This window comes from Phyllopteryx taeniolatus, chromosome 15, assembly GCF_024500385.1.
Source record: "Phyllopteryx taeniolatus isolate TA_2022b chromosome 15, UOR_Ptae_1.2, whole genome shotgun sequence".
NCBI lineage: Eukaryota > Metazoa > Chordata > Actinopteri > Syngnathiformes > Syngnathidae > Phyllopteryx > Phyllopteryx taeniolatus.
The window spans coordinates 23,409,862-23,434,688 of NC_084516.1; the positions used below are offsets into that span (position 1 = coordinate 23,409,862).

The following is a 24,827-nucleotide window of genomic DNA, read 5'->3' on the forward strand; positions in this document are numbered from 1 at the left end:
TCCAGAAAACCACATTGATTTTTAAAGAATTTATTTTCAAATTATGGTGGAAAATAAGTATTTGGTCACCTACAAACAAGCAATATTTCTGTCTCTCACAGACCTGCAAATTCTTCTTAAAGAGGCTCCTCTGTCCTCCACTTGTTACCTGTATTAATGGCACGTGTATGAAACCAGTATAAAAGACACTTCTCCACAACCTCAAACAGTCACCCTCCAAACTCCACTATGGCCAAGACCAAAGAGCTGTCAAAGGACACCAAAAATAAAATTGTAGACCTGCGCCAGGCTGGGAAGACTGAAACTGCAATAGGTAAGCAGCTTCGTGTGAAGAAATCAACTGTGGGAGCAATTATTAGAAAATAGAAGACATACAAGACCACTAATAATCTCCCTCGATCTGGGGCTCCACGCAAGATCTCCACACGGGGGGGACCTAGTGAATGATCTGCAGAAAGCTGGGACCAAAGTAACAAAGGCTACCATCAGTAACACACTACGCCACTGGGGACTCAAACTCTGACGTGCCCCCTGCTTAAGCAAGTACATGTCCAGGCCCGTCTGAAGTTTGCCATAGACCATTTGGATGATCCAGAAAAGGATTGGAAGAATGTCATATAGTCAGATGAAACTAAAATATAACTTTTTGGTCAAAAATCAACTTGTCGTGTTTGGAGAAGAAAGAATGCTGAATTGCATCCAAAGAACACCATATCTACTGTGAAGCATGGGGGTGGAAACATCATGCTTTGGGGCTGTTTTTCTGCAAAGGGACCAGGACGATTGATCCGTGTAAAGGAAAGAATGAATGGGGCCATGTATAATAAGATTTTGAGTGAAAACCTGCTTCCATCAGCAAGGGCATTGAAGATGAAACGTGGCTGAGTCTTTCAGCCTGACAATGATCCCAGGCAACGAAGGAGTGAAATGCTTCTTACGAAAGAAGCATTTCAAGGTCCTGGACATGGTCCTGGACCATTTTTCACACTAAATATATTTCCAAAGGCAGTATTGACATGAAATTTTCACCAGATGTTGGAACAAGCCAAGTAAGCCATACATAAAAAGAAAGTGGAACAAATAAGATGAGAAAATAAGTTGTGTGTAATAATGTGAAATGACATGGAAAAAATATTGAACACACCAACCGGTATTTATTTAATACTTTGAACAGAAGCCTTTGTTTGCACTGACAGCTTCAAGACACCTCCTTTTCATTCGTTCAGTCATCTTCCGTACTGCTTATCCTCACTGGGGTTGCTGGCATGCTGGAGCCTATCCCAGCTATCTTCAGGAAAGTGGCGGGGTCTACCCTGAACTGGTTGCCAGCCAATCACAGGGCACAGCTAAACAAGCAACCATTCGCACTCACATTCACACCTACGGAAAATTTGGAGTCTTCAATCAACCTACCACGCATGTTTTTGGAATGTGGGAGGAAACCGGAGTCTTCTTCTTCTTCTTTCCTTTCGGCTTGTCCCGTTAGGGGTCGCCACAGCGCGTCATCCTTTTCCATGAGAGCCTATCTCCTGCATCCTCCTCTCGAACACCAACTGCCATCATGTCTTCCCTCACGACATCCATCAACCTTCTCTTTGGTCTTCCTCTAGCTCTCTTGCCTGGCAGCTCCATCCTCATCATCCTTCTACCAATATACTCACTCTCTCTCCTCTGGACGTGTCCAAACCATTGAAGTCTGCTCTCTCTAACTTTGTCTCCAAAACATCGAACCTTGGCTGTCCCTCTGATGAACTCATTTCTAATTTTATCCAACCTGGTCACTCCGAGAGCGAACCTCAACATCTTCATTTCCGCCACCTCCAGCTCTGCTTCCTGTTTTCTCTTCAGTGCCACTGTCTCTAATCCATACATCATGGCTGGCCTCACCACTGTTTTATAAACTTTGCCCTTCATCCTAGCAGAGACTCTTCTGTCACATAACACACCTGACACCTTCCTCCACCCGTTCCAACCTGCTTGGACCCGTTTCTTCACTTCCTGACCACACTTACCATTGCTCTGGACGGTTGACCCCAAGTATTTAAAGTCCTCTACCCTTGCCATCTCTTCTCCCTGTAGCCTCATTCTTCCCCCACCACCCCTCTCATTCATGCACATATATTCTGTTTTACTTCGGCTAATCTTCATTCCTCTTCTTTCCAGTGCATGCCTCCATCTTTCTAACTGTCCCTCCAGCTGCTCCCTGCTTTCACTGCAGATCACAATGTCATCTGCAAACATCATGGTCCACGGGGATTCCAGTCTAACCTCATCTGTCAGCCTATCCATCACCACTGCAAAAAGGAAGGGGCTCAGGGCTGATCCCTGATGCAGTCCCACGTCCACCTTAAATTCTTCTGTCACACCGACAGCACACCTCACCGCTGTTCTGCTGCCCTCGTACATGTCCTGTATTATTCTAACATACTTCTCTGCCACTCCAGACTTCCGCATGCAGTACCACAGTTCCTCTCTGGGTACTCTGTCATAGGCTTTCTCTAGATCTACAAAGACACAATGTAGCTCCTTCTGACCTTCTCTGTACTTTTCCATCAACATCCTCAAGGCAAAAATTGCATCTGTGGTACTCTTTCTAGGCATGAAACCATACTGTTGCTCGCAAATACTCACTTCTGTCCTGAGTCTAGCCTCCACTACTCTTTCCCATAACTTCATTGTGTGGCTCATCAACTTTATTCCTCTATAGTTGCCACAGCTCTGCACATCACCTTTGTTCTTAAAAATGGGCACCAGTACACTTTTCCTCCATTCCTCAGGCATCTTCTCACGCACTAGAATTCTATTGAACAAGCTGGTCAAAAACTCCACAGCCACCTCTCCTAGATGCTTCCATACCTCCACAGGAATGTCATCAGGACCAACTGCCTTTCCATTTTTCATTCTCTTTAATGCCTTTCTAACTTCCCCCTTACTAATCATTGCCACTTCCTGGTCCACCACACTTGCCTCTTCTACTCTCCCTTCTCTATCATTTTCCTCATTCATCAACTCCTCGAAGTATTCTTTCCATCTACCTAGCACACTGCTGGCACCAGTCAACATATTTCCATCTCTATCCTTAATCACCCTAACCTGCTGCACATCCTTCCCATCTCTATCCCTCTGTCTGGGCAGCCTGTATAGATCCTTTTCTCCTTCTTTAGTGTCCAACCTGCCATACATGTCATCATATGCCTCTTGTTTTGCCTTTGCCACCTCTACCTTTGCCCTGTGTCGCATCTCAATGTATTCCTTTCGCCTCTCCTCGGTCCTCTCAGTGTCCCACTTCTTCTTAGCTAACCTTTTTCCTTGTATGATTTCCTGTACTGTGAGGTTCCACCACCAAGTCTCCTTCTCTCCTTTCCTGCCAGAAGATACACCAAGTACTCTCCTGCCTGCTTCTCTGATCACCTTGGCTGCAGTGGTCCAGTCTTCTGGAAGCTCTTCCCGTCCACCGAGAGCCTGTATCACCTCTTCCCGAAAAGCTGCACAACACTCGTCCTGTCTCAGCTTCCACCACATGGTTCTCTTCTCTGCCTTTGTCTTCCTAATTTTCCTCCCCACCACCAGAGTCATCTTACACACCACCATCCTATCCTGTCTAGCCACACTCTCCCCTACCACTACCTTACAGTTGGTAACCTCCTTCAGATTACATCGTCTGCACAAGATGTAATCCACCTGTGTGCTTCTACCTCCGCTCTTGTAGGTCACCCTATGTTCGTGCCTCTTCTGGAAAAAAGTGTTCACTACAGCCATTTGCATCCTTGTTGCAAAGTCTACCACCATCTGTCCCTCCAAGTTCCTTTCCTGGATACCATACTTACCCATCACTTCTTCATCACCCTTATTACCTTCACCAACATGTCCATTACAATCTGCACCAATTACGACTCTCTCTCTGTCTGGGATGCTCAGAACTACATCATCTAGCTCCTTCCAGAATTTCTCTTTCACCTCTAGGTCACATCCTACCTGTGGGGCATAGCCACTAATCACATTACACATAACACCCTCAATTTCAAATTTCAGCCTCATCACTCGATCTGATACTCTTTTCACCTCCAAGACATTCTTAGCCAACTCTTCTTTTAAAATAACCCCGACTCCATTTCTCTTCCCATCTACACCATGGTAAAATAATTTAAACCCTGCCCCTAAACTTCTAGCCTTACTGCCTTTCCACCTGGTCTCCTGGACACACAATATATCAACCTTTCTCCTAATCATCATGTCAACCAACTCCCGAGATTTTCCTGTCATAGTCCCAACATTCAAAGTCCCCACATTCAGTTCTAGGCTCTGTGTTTTCCTCTTCTCTTTCTGCCGAAGAACCCGCTTTCCACCTCTTCTTCTTCTTCTTTGACTTCGACTTCGACCCACAGTAGCTGAATTTCCAACAGCGCCCTGCAGGTTGACGGCGCCGGTGGGAGGAAACCGGAGTACCCAGAGAAAACCCATGCAAGCACAGGGAGAACATGCAAACTCCACACAGGCGGGGCCGGGATTTGAACCCCGGTCCTCAGAACTGTGAGGCAGATGTGCTAACCAGTCATTCACCGTGCCGGATTGAGTTAGTTTTGGAGACTAAGTTAGAGGGAGCAGACTTTGATGGTTTGGACACGTCCAGAGGAAAGAGATTTGTAGGAGGGTGATGAGGATGGAGCTGCCAGGCAAGAGAGCTAGAGGAAGACCAAAGAGAAGTTTGATAGATGTAGTGAGGGAAGACATGAGGGCAGTTTGTGTGAGAGAGGAGGATGCAGGAGATAGGCTCACATGGAAAAGGATGACACGCTGTGGCGACCCCTAACGGGATAAGCCGAAAGAAAAAGAAGAATAAGATAATAATATAAATATAAACACACACACACACACACACAGACCCTTCCCAAAAATATTAGGATATCATGGAAAAGTAATCAATCTGCATAATTCCATTCAAAAAGTTAAACTTTCATAGAGTATAGATTCAGGGCCCACAATTTAAACAATTTCAAGTATTTATTTGTTTATTTTTACATAATTTGGGCTTCCAGCTCAAAAAACCCACAAAATCAGAAATTCAAAAAATTTGAATACTGTGAAGAAACCACCATTTACTTCTCAGTTTTTGTTGAAAAAAAATAAAGAAATTAGGGTCACATTAAATCAATCAAAATATGGAACTTTCAAAACGATATGTTCATACTTGGTTGGGAATCCGTTTGCTTGAATCACTGCCTGGATGCGCCGTGGCATTGAGGCAATCAGCCTGTGGCATTGCCTGGGAGTTATGGAAGCCCATATTTCCTTGATGCTTGCTGTAAGTTCTTCTTTCTTTTTGGGTCTGGTGCCCCTCATTTTCCTCTTGATAATACCCCATAGATTCTCAATGGGGTTTAGATCCAGCGGGTTGGCTGGCCAGTCAAGCACTGTGATGCCATGGGCATCAAATCAGGTTTTGGTGCTTCTGGTGGTATGGGCAGGGGCCAGGACCTGCTGGAAGATGAAATCTGCATCTCCATACAGATCCTCAGCAGAAGGAATCATGAAGTCCTCTAAAACATTCTGTAGACTGTTGTGGTGACCTTGGATTTAAGAAAGCAGAGTTTACCAACACCTGCACTGGACATTGCACCCCTAATCATGACTGACATATGGATATTTCAGATTGGACCTCAAGCAGCTTGGGTTCTGTTATTCACCCGTCTTCCTCCAAAACCTCGGACCTTGATTCCCGAATGAAAGGCACACTTTACTTTCTTTGGAAAAGATGACCTTGGACCACTGACCATTAGTCCAGTCCTTCTCCTTGGCCCATTTGAGACGCTTCCTACGTTGGCTCAGGCTCAGAAGTGGCTTGACCAGAGGAACCCGACAGTTGTAGCCCATCTCCTGGATGCATCTGAATGTGGTAGTTTTTGAAGCTGTGACTCCCGCCTCATTGCACTCTTTCTGGATCTCCGCTAGATTCTTGAATCTTCTGTTCGATAATCCGCTGAAGTCCACGGTCATCTCTTTTGTTGGTGCATCTTTTCTTGCTACATTTTGTCCTTTGACAATACTTTCCATTGATATGCTTGGACACAGCACTCTGTCAACAGCCAGCCTCCTTAGCTATGAGCTTTTGTGGTTTACCAATCCTATGTAGAGTATCAAAGATGGTCTTCTGACCAGTTGTCAAGTCTGCAGTCTTCTCCATATTGAACCCATCCATCCATCCATCCATCTTCTACCGCTTATCCGAGGTCAGGTCGCGGGGGCAGTAGCTTTAGCAGGGACGCCCAGACTTAACTTTCCCCAGCCACTTCATCCATCTCTTCCGGGGGGATCCTGAGGCGTTCCCAGGCCAGCCGAGAGACGTAGTCTCTCCAGCGTGTCCTGGGTCGTCCCCGGGGTCTCCTCCCGGTGGGACGTGCCCGTAACACCTCACCGTGGAGGCGTCCGGGAGGCATCCGAATCAGTTGCCCCAGCCACCTCATCTGGCTCCTCTCAATGTGAAGGAGCAACGGCTCTACTCTGAGATCCTCCTGGATAACCGAGCTTCTCACCCTATCTCTAAGGGAGAGCCCGGACACCCTGCGGAGGAAACTCATTTCGGCCGCTTGTATCCGGGATCTCGTTCTTTCGGTCACGACCCACAGCTCGTGACCATAGGTGAGGGTAGGAACGTAGATCGACCGGTAAATCGAGAGCTTTGCCTTTCGGCTTAGCTCCTTCTTTACCGCAACGGATCAATACAAAGTCCGCAGCACTGCAGACGCTGCACCGATCCGCCTGTCGATCTCCCGTTCCATTCTTCCCTCCCTCGTGAACAAGACCCCAAGATACTTGAACACCTCCACTTGGGGCAGGATCTCATCCCCGACCTGGAGAGGGCACGCCACCCTTTTCCGACTGAGGACCACGGTCTCAGATTTGGACGGCTGATTCTTATCCCAGCCGCTTCACACTCTGCTTTGAACTGCTCCAATGAGAGTTGGAGGTCACGGCTTGATGAAGCCAACAGAACCACATCATCTGCAAAAAGCAGAGATGCAATACTGAGGCCAGCAAACCGGACCCCCACTACGCCTCGGCTGCGCCTAGAAATTCTGTCCATAAAAGAATCGGTGACAAAGGGGAGCCTTGGCGGAGTCCAACCCTCACCGGAAACGAGTTCGACTTACTGCCGGATATGCGGACCAAACTCTGACTCCGGTCGTACAGGGAGCCTACAGCCCGTATCAGGGGGTTCGGTACCCCATACTCCCGAAGCACCCTCCACAGGACCACCCGAGGGACACGGTCGAACGCCTTCTCCAAATCCACAAAACACATGTAGACTGGTTGGGCGAACTCCCATGCACCCTCGAGGACCCTGCCAAGGGTGTAGAGCTGGTCCACTGTTCCACGGCCAGGACGAAAACCACACTGCTCCTCCTGAATCTGGGATTCAACTTCCCAATGGACCGTCCTTTCCAGCACCCCTCAATAGACCTTACCAGGGAGGCTGAGGAGTGTGATCCCCCTGTAGTTGGAACACACCCTCCGGTCCCCCTTCTTAAAAAGGGGGACCACCACCCCAGTCTGCCAATACACAGGTACTGTCCCTGATGTCCACGCGATGTTGCAGAGGCGTGTCAACCAGGACAGCCCTACAACATCCAGAGCCTTGAGGAACTCCGGGCGAATCTCATCCACCCCCGGGGCCCTGCCACAGAGGAGCTTTTTAACCACCTCGGTGACCTCAACCCCAGAGATAGGAGAGCCCGCCTCAGAGAACCCAGACTCTGCTCCCTCATGGGAAGGCATGTCGGTGGAATTGAGGAGGTCTTCGAAGTATTCTCCCCACCGGCTCACAACGTCCCGAGTCGAGGTCAGCAGCGCCCCATCCCCACTATACACAGTGTTGATGGTGCACTGCTTTCCCCTCCTGACGTCGGATGGTGGACCAGAATTTCCTCGAAGCCGTCCGGAGGTCTTTCTCCATGGCCTCACCGAACTCCTCCCATGCCCGAGTTTTTGCTTCAGCGACCACCAAAGCTGCATTCCGCTTGGCCAGCCGGTACCCATCAGCTGCCTCAGGAGTCCCACAGGCCAAAAAGGCCCGATAGGACTCCTTCTTCAGCTTGACGGCATCACTCACCATTGGTGTCCACCAACGGGTTTGGGGATTTCCGCCACGACAGGCGGCCACAACTCCGGTCGGCCGCCTCAGTAATGGAGGCACAGAACATGGTCCACTCGGACTCGATGTCCCCTGCCTCCCCCGGAACATGAGCAAAGTTCTGTCGGAGGTGGAAGTTGAAACTCCTTCTGACAGGGGATTCCGCCAGACGTTCCCAGCAGACCCTCACAATACGTTTGGGCCTGCCACGTCGGACCGGCATCTTCCCCCACCATCGGAGCCAACTCACCACCAGGTGGTGATCAGTTGCCAGCTCCGCCCCTCTCTTTACCCGAGTGTCCAAGACATGCGGCCGCAAGTCCGATGACACGACCACAAAGTCGATCATCGAACTGCGACCTAGGGTGTCCTGGTGCCAAGTGCACGTGTGGACACCCTTACGCTTGAACATGGTGTTCGTCTGGACAATCAGTGATGAGCACAGAAGTCCAAATACAGAACACCGCTCGGGTTCTGATCGGGTTCCTCCCAATCACGCCCTTCCAGGTCTCACTGTCATTGCCCACGTGAGCATTGAAGTCCCCCAGCAGAACGATGGAGTCCCCAGCGGGAGCGCTCTCCAGCACCCCCTCCAAGGACTCCAAAAAGGGCGGGTACTCTGAACTGGTGTTTGGTGCATAGGCACAAACAACAGTCAGGACCCGTCCCCCCACCCGAAGGCGGAGGGAGGCTACCCTCTCGTCCACCGGGGTGAACCCCAACGTACAGGCACCGAGCCGGGGAGCAATAAGTATACCCACACCTGTCTCACCGTGGGCAACTCCAGAGTGGAAGAGAGTCCAACCCCTCTCGAGAGGACTGGTACCATGGCCCAAGCTGTGTGTGGAGGCGAGTCAGCTTCTGTAGCCGGGGATCGGATCGCCAAGGTCCCCGCCTTCGGCTACCGCCCAGCTCGCATTGCACCCGACCCCTATGGCCCCTTCCACAGGTGGTGAGCCCATGGGAAGGGAGACCCACGTTACCCTTTGGGGCTGTGCCTGTCCAGGCCCCATGGGTGCAGGCCCGGCCACCAGGCGCTCGCCTTCGAGCCCCACCTACAGGCCTGGCTCCAGAGGGGGGGCCCAGTGACCCGCGTCCGGGCAAGGGAAAACGTAAGCCAATCATTTTTCTCATCATAGGGGTCTTTGGAGCCGTGCTTTGTCTGGTCCCTCACCTTGGACCTGTTTGCCATGGGTGACCCTGCCAGGGGCGTGAAGCCCCAGACAACTTAGCTCCTGGGATCATTGGGACACACAAACCCCTCCACCACGATAAGGTGACGGCTCAAGGAGGGGCATATTGAACCCAACTGAGACAATTGAACCAAACTGAAGCAATTTAATGACACCTGGGGAAACCTGTGCAGGTACTTTGAGTTTAGTAGATGATTAGTGTGTGACACTCACTTTAAAACATTTATGGCCTATGAAATGTGGGCTGATTTCTTCACAGTATTAACATTTTTTCAATTCCTTATTTTATGGGTTTTATGACCTGGAAGGCCAAATGATGTAAAAATAAACAAATAAATGCTCTACTTGAAATTGTTTAAATTGTGGGCCCTCAATCTATAATCGAAGAAAGTTTGACTTTTTGAATGGAATTATGGAAATTAACTTTTCCATGATATTCTAATTTTTTGGAAAGGGTCTGTATATATAGTGGGGCAAAAAAGTATTTAGTCATCCCTCAATTGTGCAAGTTCTCCCACTTAAAAAGATGAGAGAGGCCTGTATTTTTCATCACAGGTATACCTCATCTATGAGAGACAAAATGAAAAAATAAAATCCAGAAAATCACATTGTCAGATTTTTTTAGTTTGTTTTTTTCACACACTGTTGATTAGTTATGATTAGAGTGTGTGACTCTCAGTTAAAAAAGAAATTGGCCTTCAAAATTTGGGCTGATTTCTTCACGGTATTCAAATTTTTTTAATTCCTTATTTTGTGGGTTTTATGAACTGGAAGCCCAAATTATGTAAAAATAAACAAATAAATACTTGAAATTGTTTAAATTGTGGGCCCTTAAACAACCGCATGAAAATAGCTGAACAACCGAGCCAAATGTTTATTTTAGTCTACGCTGTGGGGCTGCTGAAAAAATGGTTCTTCATAATTTGGACACTGTTTATTTAAACCACGCAAACTTTTTTGACCCAGCCCCCTAAAAGAATCGAAAACCGGAATCAAAATAAGGAACCGGAATCGCTCAAATTCAAACGATGCCCAACCCGACTCCAAACCCACCAAAGCCACTCCTCCCACTTCCCCTCACCACTTGCCTGGAAGACATGAAGACCTCGATGAACAAAATTTCCTTAAACAAAAAAGCCAATAACACTGAGGCTCTACTTATCGGCTCAAAGACACCAACTCCAAGACACAACTCAACCCTGCTCCACAAATCACCAATGACAGTTTCCCGCCCGGTACTGTTTTCCTCCCACATCAAGAGCCTTTACATCACCCTGGACAGTTGAGCTGGGATAAAAACTAAAAAAAGAAATCATTTAACTCAGCTAAGGCCTGGTACAAATCCTCATGATTTTTCAAATCTTCAAAGATTTTTATTTTTTTTTATCTGTGACAGAATACAAAAAAAAAAAAAAATCAGTCTTTTAACAGTTTTGGTCATATTTTGTGTGGTGTGCTCCAATAATTTCAACACAGAAGACCACACACATAAAGATTCTGTCTCATGATCACACGTGATCTTGTAAAACTGAAGAAGAATAAATGCTTCCACATATGCGCCAATGTTTCACGAGTGTTCCCAAAGGTTACCGGAGCCTTGTAAAATGGCGATGTCTACTTTTATACCAAAAAAACAACATCAGATAAGACATGCTTGTTTTTTTATGTACGGTCTTTTTTTTTGCTGAGTCAGGGTGCTTCTTAAGTGGCTATATTCCGTTCCAAGTCACAATTCACGGCATCATGACTTGGGAGTCGTCTCACCCCCACACGCATGAAGACTTATAGTCGGTAATATTAAACACATTCATTATTTAAGACTGCCGGATCCCCGACCTGTTTCGGACACTAAAATCAAGACGAATCCACTCTTACTACACATCAGACTTAAGGACAATCTTATAGGATAATCTGGCATTTGGATTGTCTGGCATTTGTTGTGCTTGGTCGGTAAGGGGCATGAGTTGGAAAATTTATGTTTTATGTACACCAAATATTACTTATATTAGTTTTATACAACATTCACATGCTTTATTGTTACATTGTGACTACTAGCTCTGTGTGCGTACTAATTGTTCCCAGCCATTTTGTGACTACTCACTGGTTTTTGATAAATATAAGTTGAGTGCAGCTGGACAAAGATAACTGTTTTGTTTTCCTTCTCTGTCTCTCACTTCGATATAACAAAGGGGTTTTCTGTCTGGGCTTCACTAAGGTGTAACATCTCGTAAGACTTGTCCCTTTTCCTCTCTTTGCAAAGACTTTTCTTTCTTTTTTTGTAATAAAAATCCACAAAGACAAGATTGCTTCCTTACTTATTCTGTCAGAAAAAGATTTGCCAAAACAGGGAAAAATCAGGACAAATTAAGGCTGATTGTCTTATGTGTGTACCCGCACCAAGTCAACCACAAAAATTTGTCGCCGCAAAAATGTCTGCCTCGAAGCAATAAAAATTATCAATAAAAGCATACAGTGGTGTAAAAAAAAAGTGTTTGCACCCTTTATGATTTTTTTTTTTTTTTTTTGCATGTTTGCCCCCCTAAATGTTTCCCATTATCAAACAAATTAAAATATTAGTCAAGGACAACCCAAGTAAACACAAAATGCAGATTTTAAATAAAGGTTTTTATTATTAAGCAGGGATCTCGTTTGATGTGCACCCCGCATCCTCGATGCATAAAGATGAGCAGGGACGCAAAAGTCATGGCGACTCTGCGCCCACTGACGCACAACATTGCTTACATACGTATGAGTGCAAGGCTCAAATTGAGTGGTTTCGCATTGCAGTTTGCCGGGCCAAAATCAGAATTTTGTGCATCAAGAAACATATTGAAAAGCAATATTGCAACCACGGAGACAGTCACGAAGACGGAAGCAGGTGGTGGCATGTGTGACACAACAGGCTTAAATCACCAATACGTGGACGCGGAAGTGAAGCGTTCGATGGAGGAGTGGGAAGGCAGCGGTTGTAAAATGCGATGCCAAATTGAGGAGAGAGAGAGAGAGAGAGAGAGAGAGAGAGAGAGAGAGAGAGAGAGAGAGAGAGAGAGAAAAAAGACAAATGTCGAAAGTGTAGTAGCATTTCAGAGTGAAATGCAAGGCGAGCACCATTTCATTGTAACACGCACCTTTCTCTCCGCTGAGTATAACGCCATGTCGCGGGACCCACGAGACAGCTGAAGTTAACATAGCGCAAATCAATGAGCGTAATGTTAGTCGACTTTACTAACATAACCTTAGCACTGCGAATTGTCTCTTAATTATTAGTAACGTCGAACGTGTGGCTTTTTTTCCCCCCTACCGTGACAACAACAGTATAACGCAACCATAACAGCACGTACAGTGTGCTTTTTGCTGAGTGTAGTGTGTGACATATGTCCAATCTGATGATCTGTAAGTGGCAAAACTTTGAGTCCAGTAGGTGGCAAATGTGGCCAGAGGAGGATTTTGGTGAAGGGAGATGAAGGAAATATTTTTCTCCCTCGAGGTTTCTTCATTTTAGTTTGAACACTTCCAAAACTTGTTGTAGTACAAAGAATATTTGTCTTATTCCTAGTCAGCTGGTCTAAACTCATAAAGGCACAGCCATGAACCTAATGTATTATTATGTCACAAAATGCTTAAATGCTAGCTGTTTAAGTGAAGATGCATAAAGGCTGTTAAATACTTTAAAAAATAATGGCTTTTCTTTAATGCACAATGTGAATTCAAGAAATAAAAACTGTTGGTTACATAAAAAAAGGAAACCAATTAGTCGCAGGTTATTAAGTGAAATACTTCTCTTTTGTATTCAAAAGAGAGAGAGAGAGAGAGAGAGAGAATCTTTGTGTGTGTGGTCTGCTGTGTTGAAACTCTCGGAGCACACCACACACGACGACTACAACTGTTGAATGTCGAATCTTTATGTGTGGGGTCTGTAGCAGATAAAAAGTCTTTTAAAGAGTGGAAAAATCGTTATGTGTGTACCAGGCTTTAATCAAAATCCAAAGAGTTCTAACACTGGAACCCTTCACCTGACCCTGGAGCGTCACTGCCATTGGGGGTTGGCAGACCTCAGTAGATTATTAACTGAGTGGGCACAAACCCTGCAGTTTCTGCGGGAGCCTCCAGTGCCCAGTCACAAGAATGTGGGTGATCCTTTTCTCCCGATTACTGCAGCGTACCAAGGTGAGTGGTACAAGTCAGGGTGTAATAACCATCAATGTTCAGCCCACTACCCCTCAATCAACTTTCACTACAGACTGCAGTTCCATGGGAACTGAGAAAATTCTCATAACGAGATTTATCCATACAATGTGACGAACTGAAATTAACCTTTCACCTGAGGAATTAAAAGGATGAAAATATTCATACACATTTAAGATTTCAAAATGACATACTTTTTCCAGACCCTAATTTCCAGACTTTTCGGTAAAAAATTCAAATAGATTTGACATTTTAATCGCCTATTTTGTTGTTTTCTTCGCATTGATTTCACCCTTCTTGTCTGTGAATTGATTTCAATCTTATGGCGTTCACTCTGTGCCACTTCTCTCTCTTCATTTTTCCCTCTATTCCTCAAGCAACATCCCATCAAAGGTGTTGTACAGTAATCACCAAATAAAATAAATGCTTAAATCAATCATTATATTTTGAACAATATATTTTCTCAAAAGTTATCAAAATATTTTTTATATATATTAATTATTCTTTTAAATTCATTAATTTCTGTCCTCAGATTACTTGACGTTTACTTATCATAAAATTAACTCTGTGAGTCCTGTTTGCACATATTATCTAACAACTAAGGGTGCTTGTGTATTAATTTGGGACAATGTAAAGATTTTTGTACATGATTTACATTATCAGCTAATAATGTACACTGGAATTTTCTGAGCCAATCAGAATTCAGTATTCACCAACACTATGGTATAACACTGTGTCTAATCACACAAACATTGAAGCTGCACTTCCATGCACCTTAAAAAAAAAAAAAAAAAACATGAATTGACCTTTTTTTTTTTTCTTCCAGATATTCATATTTTTTCGTTTAAAAAAAAAAAAAGGGGCTGTTGTTAACAAGTCTTAGAAACATAAATATTCTTCAATAAAATAGTTTCCAATTTCAGACCTGGAAATTTATAAAATCAAATTCCACACTTTTTCATACTTTCGTAGGAACCCTGTTGGTACACATATTTCCTGGGTGTGTACCAAATGCATAAATAGATGCATCATTTATGCATTTATTTTGTGACTTACATTCTGACAAACAGTGATTGTCTTGAACCAAGGCCAGGTGAGGAGTACTTCTCCACCAATGCCAGAGTGCTGAAACCAAACTTGTGAATTGGCTCATTGGAGTCAAGAGGAGGGAAGTCTGTGTCCACCTCACCATCATCTTCCGCAATATGAAGGCAGTAAGCGTTCACATTCTCACTGTGAAAACAGTGAACATTAGTAAAAACACATTAAAGCAATTTGTGAATGTGAAAATTGAATATATATTGAAATATGTATGTACATACTTAAGTTTGGGTTCTCGTCCCTCACTTGTGTATTGCCAACAGATAAGGCCAATGAGATCATGAACGCGGGCATTAGCAATGGTTACTACTGTCATGGGATGAACTTTTTCCTGAGCCATTTGCATTGAGAGGTAGACGTCTATCTTTTTTGTCGCTGTTGTGCCAATATGACCCTAGAACAAGGGCAAAAACACTTCACAGAGCGAGCACAGAAAATACAAAGATCATCAACAGCATTTCCTTTTGCTTGGAACACACATCACAACTGGGGAGGGAAATTTTAACAACTTCAATTTAACACACTATGTTGAATTTTTAGCCATATTACTGGAACACTAGTGTTCCACTAATCATTCTGAGAGCGAAATGACAGAGGTCCTTTAAATTCTGTAAACATGTAAACTCAGATCATCCACAGCATGGTATGAAATTCTTATGTAGTGCAGTCACACCACCCCTTTCAAAAAAAGATGCAGAACTCACCTTTCCATCAAATTTGGAGTATTCATTGAAAGGGTTGTTGAGCTGCTGGGGACACTGCTCCAGTCGAAGCGAAAGGGTAGATTTCATACATGACGACCGCACTCTATCTTTATAATCACGTTTTTCAAAAAAGGACCCCAGATCCTCCACTTAACAGGAAGCAAAACAACAAAAACATGACATACCTGTTAAAAACAATGCGCATGAATAAGGATGGCAATAAGTACATCATGTTCCCAATTAGGAAATTTAGACTGAATACGATTACATTAGGTTCATTATAACCTGGAGTTCATTCATTCATTCATCTTCCGTTCCGCTTATCCTCACTAGGGTCGCGGGCGTGCTGGAGCCCATCCCAGCCATCTTCGGGCGAGAGGCGGGGTACGACCTGAACTGGTCGCCAGCCAATCGCAGGGCACATATAAACAAACAACCATTCGCACTCACATTCACACCTATGGGCAATTTAGAGTTTTCAATTAACCTACCCTGCATGTTTTTGGGATGTGGGAGGAAACCGGAGTGTCCTGGAGTTATTACAGTATATTTTTTTGCAAATTACTCAAAATACACATTTGCAAATTATTATGCACACCATAAAAAAAATAAAACAAACTCTTGGAAGAAAGCTTTCATAGTTCTGTCCTTACATGGAGATAATAACAACATAACCTATATTTGTCGCACAATGTTGTCCCGGATACAAGCGGCGGAAATGAGTTTCCTCCGCAGGGTATCCGGGCTCTCCCTTAGAGATAGGGTGAGAAGCTCGGTTATCCGGGAGGGGCTGCTGCTCCTCCGCGTTGAGACGAGCCAGATGAGGTGGCTCGGGCATTTGATTCGGATCCCTCCTGGGCGTCCTCCCTGGTGAGGTGTTCTGGGCACGTCCCACCGGAATGAGACCCCGGGGACGACCCAGGACACGCTGGAGAGACTACCTGTATGTCTCCCGGCTAGGGTTGGGCATCATTTGAATTTGAGCAATTCCGGTTCCAATTCCGGTCCCCTATTTTGATTGCGGTTCTAAACGATTCTCAATTCCGATTCTTTTAGGGGGCTGGGTCAAAAAAGTTTGCATGGTTAAAATAAACAGTGTCCAAATTATGACTAAAATGACTCGGGGTTCTTTCTATCTAGTATCAATATCAAACCTATGAACTAAAAGGCAATGTGTGTGGAACTAAGCCAATTGACTTAATATTCATTAATTAATGTTTAAGTTAAAAGTGAAATATAGCATTGTTAAAATGCTCATTTGGGACTGTTTCATCACATCAAATGGTTTATATGTGCAAGTTTTAACTTGACTTCTTGTTTTAAGCTTTTAGACTATTATGTTGAAGGGTACACACCGGAACTCAGTATTACATAAAACAGCGATTCCTTTCCAGATTTTGACAGATGAAGTACAAGGTTAGTGTTTGTGATACTGTGAGATGTTTATGTGAATTTTGTCCCAATTCATTGTGATGTAAAGTTGCTACGGTGCGCTTACGTTGGTTTGAAGATTAAAATAAACACTGAAAACTGTAAGACGCATCCGACCTTCCTCGCCGCGCCGACGAGTGCGGAGAGCAGAAGCACTCTGCCTGGGCCCCGAAACCTCCACTTTTGTGTGTGTGTGTGGGGGGGGGGTAGCCTGCGGACAAAAGAGCCGTCCGGAAGGAATTTCGGCGCACGTTTTCTCTGGGCCCACGACGAACACAGTCACTAAGGCGCTTCGGCCACACGACCCTTGCTTTTTCTCAGTTTTTGCCTTTTTTTCTTCTTGCTTCCTTTTTCGGCAAATCCACCTGTTCGGCGCCCGACCTATCCATCGGGAAGAGCGACCCCGCCTGCCTAAATTCTGTTCTACGCAACGTAAGTGCAGCGTGCTGTTTCCTAGGTACAAATTGGTGCATAATTAGATTATGATAATGGTCACAAAAATTCCCAGCCTGGCATTGCTCCCCGCACATTCTCAATTCACACCTACATCACAAGTTCGACCTGCTTTACAAATGTTTATCTGTACCCTTTGTAGTCAAGCCCCTCTGCATTGTTTCCCTGTAGTTTTTCCCTTTTAGATTTAAATTTTCTATAAAATACCATTTCCTGTTGTCATTTGTGTATTTGAGTGAAACAGTGAAACCGCTGTAATCTAGAACTCCTATTTCATTCCTGTAGCAACCTTCAAATTATAAAACATATAGGTTTTTACAAATATAAAAAGACACGTGGTGCCCCTTTACAAAACAAAATAATTTGATTATAACGTTTAAACGTAAAGTCGAGGTAAACCAGAAGCGATGCTCTTTTCCTAAATTAATTACGTTTGTATCCAAAACCAAGATAAACTACAATACGTAAGTGGAAAGCTAATCATACCGCTATAAATTGCCCTCGTTCAGGTGCTCCCGCAATATTTCTGACAGAGGAGTGCAAAGAATAATCAGAAGTTGTCTGAGAGCCATAGACCTCTTGTGGAGACCTTCAAAAAGAGAGCAAAATTTAACTGTTTGGATGCCATAATGGACACCACGTTTGGAGGAGAAATGGCACTGCACATCACCCTAAAAATCACCACACCGACAGTGAAGTTCAGAGGTGGGAACATGATGGTGTAGGGCTGCTTTTCAGAAGATGGTACTGGTAAACTTCACATTATTGAAGGAAGGATGAATGGGCAGATGTACAAAGACATTCTTGACAAAAATCTGCTGCCATCTGCGAGGATGATGAAAATGAAACGAGGGTGGACATTTTAGCAGGATAATGAAAACCAAATGCGCTGCTCTGCCGGAAACCAATAAGATAACGACCGATAACAAAAGCATCCACAGTGCCCCCACCGTTGAGGCTATTAGCCTAAATACTGTCAAGACACTTCGGGAACTCCAGGCCGAGATCCCTACTACACGACAAAGCATAGCTAAACAAGTAACCAATCCCCGGTCCCAAAGCAACACGCTAAGAGTGACCATTTTAGTAATCAATACTTACAGTGTCGTCCTAAACCAAAATAGACAGACCATGAACAAGCTGTTGTCTGTGGTCCAAACGGATTATGCTAATACACAAATTGTTACGATGTTGATGAACAACAGGCTATGCGAAATTGGTTCCTCTACAGACAACCTAGCAATGGGGAGAATTCCCCCATATTTGGTTTCGTTAAAAATATTCTGTCTAAAGCCATAGCAGGCCCCAGTAATCCGGATCAGGCCCATCTTCTCGACAGTGCAGGGACCTACGCGAGGATCCTGTTCGTGGACTTCAGCTCAGCGTTCAACACCATCATCCCTGAACTTCTTACATCCAAGCTTCTCCAGCTCAGCGTCTCACCTGCCATCTGCCATTGGATTTACAGCTTCCCGACGGGCAGGACACAGCAGGTGAGGCTGGGGGAGGCCACCTCATCCACACGCATCATCAGCACTGGGGCGCCCCAAGGTTGTGTCCTCTCTCCGCTGCTCTTCTCTCTCTATACGAACGACTGCACCTCAGCGCACCCGGCTGTCAAACTCCTGAAGTTTGCAGATGACACCACTGTCATCGGCCTCATCAAGGACGGTGACGAGTCTGCATATCGACAGGAAGTGGAGTGGCTGGAGCTGTGGTGCGGCCGACACAACCTGGAGCTGAACACGCTCAAGACTGTAGATGATCGTGGACGCCCCTCACGTTGTCCAGCTGCCTTGTGTCAACCGTCGAGACCTTCAAGTTCCTGGGAATTAGTCTCTCAGGACCTCAAGTGGGTGACCAACATCAACTCCGTCCTCAAAAAGGCCCAGCAGAGGATGTACTTCCTGTGGCTTCTGAGAAAGCACGGCCTGCCACAGGAGCTGCTGAGGCAGTTCTACACAGCGGTCATCGAATCAGTCCTGTGTTCTTCCATCACAGTCTGGTTTGGTGCTGCTACAAAAATGGACAAACTCCGACTGCAACGACAATCAAAACCGCTGAAAGGATTGTCGGTACCCCCCTACCCACCCTTGAGGACTTGCACGCTGCCAGAACTAAGACAAGAGCGTGCAAAATCCTCTCGGACCCTCCACATCCCGGTCACCAGCTCTTTCAGCTCCTTCCCTCAGGTAGGCGCTACCGATCAATGCAAACTAGAACTAGCAGACATTCCAACAGCTTCTTCCCTCTTGCAATCAACTTCTTAAACACCTAACCTACAATTCCATTACAACATGCTGGCAATTTTTTGACTTGAGTTTGTTGTCACACTTCTGTGGGGCCATTTATACATTACTCGAGCACTCACTGTAGTAGTCTCGCCACACTGCACTATTTGCATATCTGTTGTTGACCAATACTGGCCACTCATGCCAGAGTAGCATTTTCTCCATTTGCACACTGAATGAGGAGTATCTGCAACAGTTGCACAATCAACATTGTCCCAGATTATCGCACTACTCGCTTGAAGTCTCGGCGACCTTTGCACAATGGTCATTGCACCGGACAATTGCAATATTAGTCTTTCGAACTGTGCTAGAGGACTCTGCATCTTTTTGCACAATTGTCAAAAAAAATAAAATAAAATATGTACCAGCATTACCAGATAACTAGCAACCCTTTATTGCTCAGTGACTGTTTTTTGTCAATGTCTTTATGTCTCAAAAGTGTTCTCTGTGAATTGACTGTCTGTTGTCGTACTGGAGCAGCTCCAACTACCGGAGACAAATTCCTTGTGTGTTTTTTGGACATACTTGGCAAATAAAGATGATTCTGATTCTGATCTCGCTTTTTCAATTGGGAGCTCCACAGTTCTGTATGTCAATCCTGAGTTTCTAGAAATAGCATTTCTTGTTACTCTCTCAATCACCGACGTCACAAAAGATGCCATCATCCATTCATCCAGCCATTTTCTGTACCGCTTATCCTAACTAGGGTCGTGGGCATGCTGGAGCCTATCCCAGCTATCTTCGGACGAGAGGCAGGGTACACCATGAACTGGTCGCCAGTCAATCACAGGGCACATATAAACAAACAGCCATTTGCACTCACATTCATACTTACGTGCAATTTAGACTCTTCAATCAACCTACCACGCATGTTTATGGGATGTGGAAGGAGGCTGGAGAACCCAGAGAAAACCAACGCAGGCACGGGGAGAACATGCAAACTCCACACACGTGAGGCCGGGATCCTCATTTTGCATATTGAGGATGTCCCCCTTTATCATCTGTCGTCCGACAGCTACAGCGAAATTTCAATTTCCGAATTTTTCGAACAACACACATTCGAATTGGACCCCGAGGTGCTTGAGCAAATAAAATTTGAAGGAACTCAGGCAATTGACATCACCAACATAGACAGCACCTTACGCGCCATTAGTACTGACGCTAAGACCCCCAAACCACCGGTCACGTATTCCTGGTACGCAGCGGACAATACCTTAATAGCCCTAGTCTGCGTCGGTTACTGCATGACCTTCAGCATAGCCTACCTGCTCCATCAAAAGACCTATAGACTACAGGGTTTCCTAGAACAATGCTACAATGCTCGACTCAAGGTCTTCCACAGAAAAAGAATGTCCCAACCCGGAAATTACCCAGTCTGAACCATGGAGGAAGTCCTCCTCTAAATTGAATTGCTCCTCAGAGGTCCCCGCTTGCTCCTGAACCTAGGCTAAATTTTCTCTTTTGTTGAGAATAGAGGGTCAGCCTTCTGTCTCTTCTTATTCTCTTTTGTTTGGTTAGGTATTACATTTTGTTTTCTTTTGTGCTCCCTCTGTTTTGCTAAGTAGGACCTAGAGTGATTTTTTTCTGAGCTCTTTGTTTCTCCCTTTTGTTATGTTCGGATAACTTTCCAAATAATTATTGTGAATATTGGTGTTAGCTTTTCCCTCTCTCTCATAGGCCTCCCCGCACTTATACACCTATACAGATGCCTATATTTACATATAGGCACTCATATGCAAGAGACCCGGCATGGAAATACATTATAGTCAAGGGGATGCACTAACTTTGAACTCTGGTAACCGCATTGTTGTGCTTACCTGCCCACCTGTTGCTATCCCGTCTGGAGTTGCCCCCTCGACTACCATCGAGTGCCAAAAGGGGGGACTGTAAAGGATATTGACTCTCAGGCCAGAGACCACAGAGCCTGGCAAATCCTGCTTTTTAATCCACTCAGCGAAACCCCCAACATTCTTTTGCTCAGGCCACAAGCAGGCAGGCTGTCCGTTTTGACTCACATTGATGCTGAACGAGATAAGGTTTATTCTTCTTCCTGCCTAAAACAAAGAACAGCAAATACTTCCCAGTATAGAGAGATGACAGACTGCGCCAAAAAGGTCTGTGTTGTCTCCTCGTGACCCACAGTTCGACTGGAGAAAGGAGGACGACTGATGACTGCTCAAAAAAGAACAAACCCAATCTCATCACCCCCAAAAAGCCCATTCAGCAGATTGAGGATGGCCAGATGACCGGCCCTCAAAACGAGTGGTCACTTCTCATCGATGGAACACAGTGGTGACCGAAATCACTGCAAGACGGACTACTTGTGAGTCTAAACCAAGGTATTATACATTATATATCAAGAATGAACAATAAAATTAAGGAAATCCCACACCTCTACAAACGTGGACAAGTCTGCATGAGTATTTTCAATGTACGCCTAGATTTCTGTGTAATTAATAATATTAATTATATATATACATATATATATATGTATATATATATATATATACATATATATATATGTATATATATATACATATATACATATATATATATGTATATATATATACATATATACATATATATATGTATATATATATACATATATACATATATATATATATATATATACATATATATATATGTATATATATATACATATATACATATATATATATATATATACATATATATATATATATATACATACATATATATATATATATATATATATATACACATATATATACATATACACATATATACATATATACACATATATACATATATATATATATATATATATATATATATATATACACATATATATTTATATATATATACACATATATATTTATATATATATATTTATTGATATAAAAGACCCCTATGATGATTCATATAAATGGATGTAGGTGCAGTGTGAGCTGGGCGGTGGACGAAGGCAGGGACTTTGCTGATCCGATCCCCGGCTACAGAAGCTGGCTCGAGGGACGTGGAATATCACCTCTCTGGCAGGGAAGGAGCCCGAGCTGGTGTGTGAGATTGAGAACTTCCGACTGGATATATAACCCCAATTCCAATGAAGTTGGGACTATTGTGTTAAACATAAATAAAAACAGAATACAATGATTTGCAAATCATGTTCAACCTATATTTAATTTAATACACTACAAAGACAAACTGATAAACTTTATTGTTTTAAGCAAATAATCATTAACTTTGAATTTTGTGGCACGTTCCAACGCTGGGGACTCCATCATTCTGATTGGGGACTTGTTCATGTGGGTAATGACTGTGAGACCTGGAAGGGCGTGATTGGGAGGAACACCCCCGCCCCCACCCTCCCGATCTGAACACGAGCGGTGTTCTGTTATTGGACTTCTGTGCTCACCACGGATTGTCCATAACGAACACCATGTTCAAGCATTAGGGTGTCCACACGTCCGCTTGGAACCAGGACACCCTCGGTCGATGATCGACTTTGTAGTTGTTATCAGACTTGCGGCCGCATGTCTTGGACACTCAGGTGAAGAGACTGAGCTGTCAACCGATCACCACCTGGTGGTGAGTTGGCTCCGATGGTGGGGAAAGATGCCAGTCCGACCTGGCAGACCCAAACGTATTGTGACGGTCTGATGGGAACATCTGGCACAATCCCCTGTCAGAAGGAGTTTCAACTCCAACCTCCGGCAGAACTTCACCCACGTCCCAACACTGTGTATAGCGGAGATGGGGCGTCGTTGCCCTCGACTCGAGACGTTGTGAGTCGGTGAAGAGAATACTTTGAAGACTTCCTCAATTCCACCGACACGCCTTCCCATAAGGAAGCAGAGTCTGGGGTCTCTGAGGCGGGCTCTCCTATCTCTGGGGTTGAGGTCAGCGAGGTGGTTAAAAGGTCCTCGGTGGCAAGGCCCCAGGGGTGGATGAGATTCTCCCAGAGTTCTTAAAGACTCTGGATGGGGCTGTCCTGGTTGGCAAGTCTCTGCAACATCGCATGGAAATCGGGAACAATGCCTCTGGATTGGCAGACTGGGGTGGTGGTCGCCCTTTTTAAGAAGGGGGACCGGAGGGTGTGTTCCAAGTACAGGGGGACCCACAGTCCTCAGCCTCCCTGGTAAGGTCTATTCAGGGGTGCTGGAGAAGAGGGTCCGCCAGGAAGTCAAATTTCAGATTCAGGAGGAGTAGTGTGGTTTTTCACCTGGCCTTGGAACAGTGGACCAGCTTCTACACCCTCGGCAGGGTGATCGGGGGTGCATGGGAGTTCGCCCAACCCATCTACATGTGTTTTGTAGACTTGGAGAAGGCTTTCGAATATGTTCCTTGGGAAGTCCTGTGGGGGGGGGGGGGGGTTCAGGAGTATGGGGTACCGAAACCCCTGATACGGATTGTTCAGTCCCTGTACGACCAGTGTCAGAGTTTGGTCCGCATTGCTGACGGTAAGTCGGACTCATTTCCGGTGAGGGTTGGAGTCCGCCAACGCTGTCCTTTCTCACGACTCTGTTCATTACTTTTATGCAAAGCATTTCTAGGCGCAGCCGAGGCGTAGAGGGGTCCGGTTTGGTGGCCTCCGGTGATCTCCAACTCTCACTGGAGCGGCTCGCATCCGTGTGTGAAGCGGCTGGGATCAGCACCTCCAATTCTGAGACCATGATCCTTAGTCGTAAAAGGGTGGAGTGCCCTCTCTAGATTGGGGATGAGATCCTGCCCCAAGTGGAGGAGTTCAAGTATCTTGGGGTCTTGTTCATGAGTGAGGGAAGAATGGAACGAGAGATCGACAGGCGGATCGGTGCAACATCTGCAGTGATGCGGACTTTGTATCGGTCTGTTCTGGTAAGGAAGGAGCTAACCCGAAAGGCGAAGCTCTCGATCTACATTCCTACCCTCACCTATGGTCACAAGCTGTGGGTCGTGACCGAAAGAACAAGGTCGAGGATAAAAGCGGCCGAAATGAGTTTCCTCCCTTAGAGATAGGGTGAGAAGCTTGGTCATCCGGGAGGGGCACAGAGTAGAGCCGCTGCTCCTCCGCATTGAGAGGAGCCAGATGCCCGAGCCACCTCATCTGGCCTCGGATAAGTGGAGGAAAATGGATGGATGGATATACGGTATAGTTAAAAAACAGGTAATATGTTGCTTTACACAAAATAAACAAATATTTATGCCACTGGCCACTAAAAAAAAAACAAAATGTAAAAAAAAAAAAAAATGGATGACCATAGTTTGTACACATCTTATTAAATCATGCAAACATTTTTGACCCTGTTCCCTAAAGGAATCGGAATTGAGAATTGTTTGGAACCATAATCAAAATGAGGAATCGCTCAAATTCAAACGATGCCTT

At 45.0% G+C, this 24,827-nt stretch overlaps 1 protein-coding gene across 3 annotated transcripts in view; it reads right to left on the reverse strand.

The window, feature by feature from the left end:
• Positions 1 to 24,827, reverse strand: part of mapkap1 (MAPK associated protein 1) — a 100,598-nt gene that overhangs the window by 45,227 nt on the left and 30,544 nt on the right. For all 3 annotated transcript variants that reach the window (XM_061799680.1, XM_061799678.1, XM_061799679.1), the window contains 3 exons: positions 15,312 to 15,460; positions 14,829 to 15,001; positions 14,563 to 14,739 (listed from right to left, as the gene is read on the reverse strand). In XM_061799680.1, the coding sequence (XP_061655664.1) occupies positions 14,563 to 14,739; positions 14,829 to 15,001; positions 15,312 to 15,460 (499 nt within the window). The remainder of the gene's footprint in view (positions 1 to 14,562; positions 14,740 to 14,828; positions 15,002 to 15,311; positions 15,461 to 24,827) is intronic.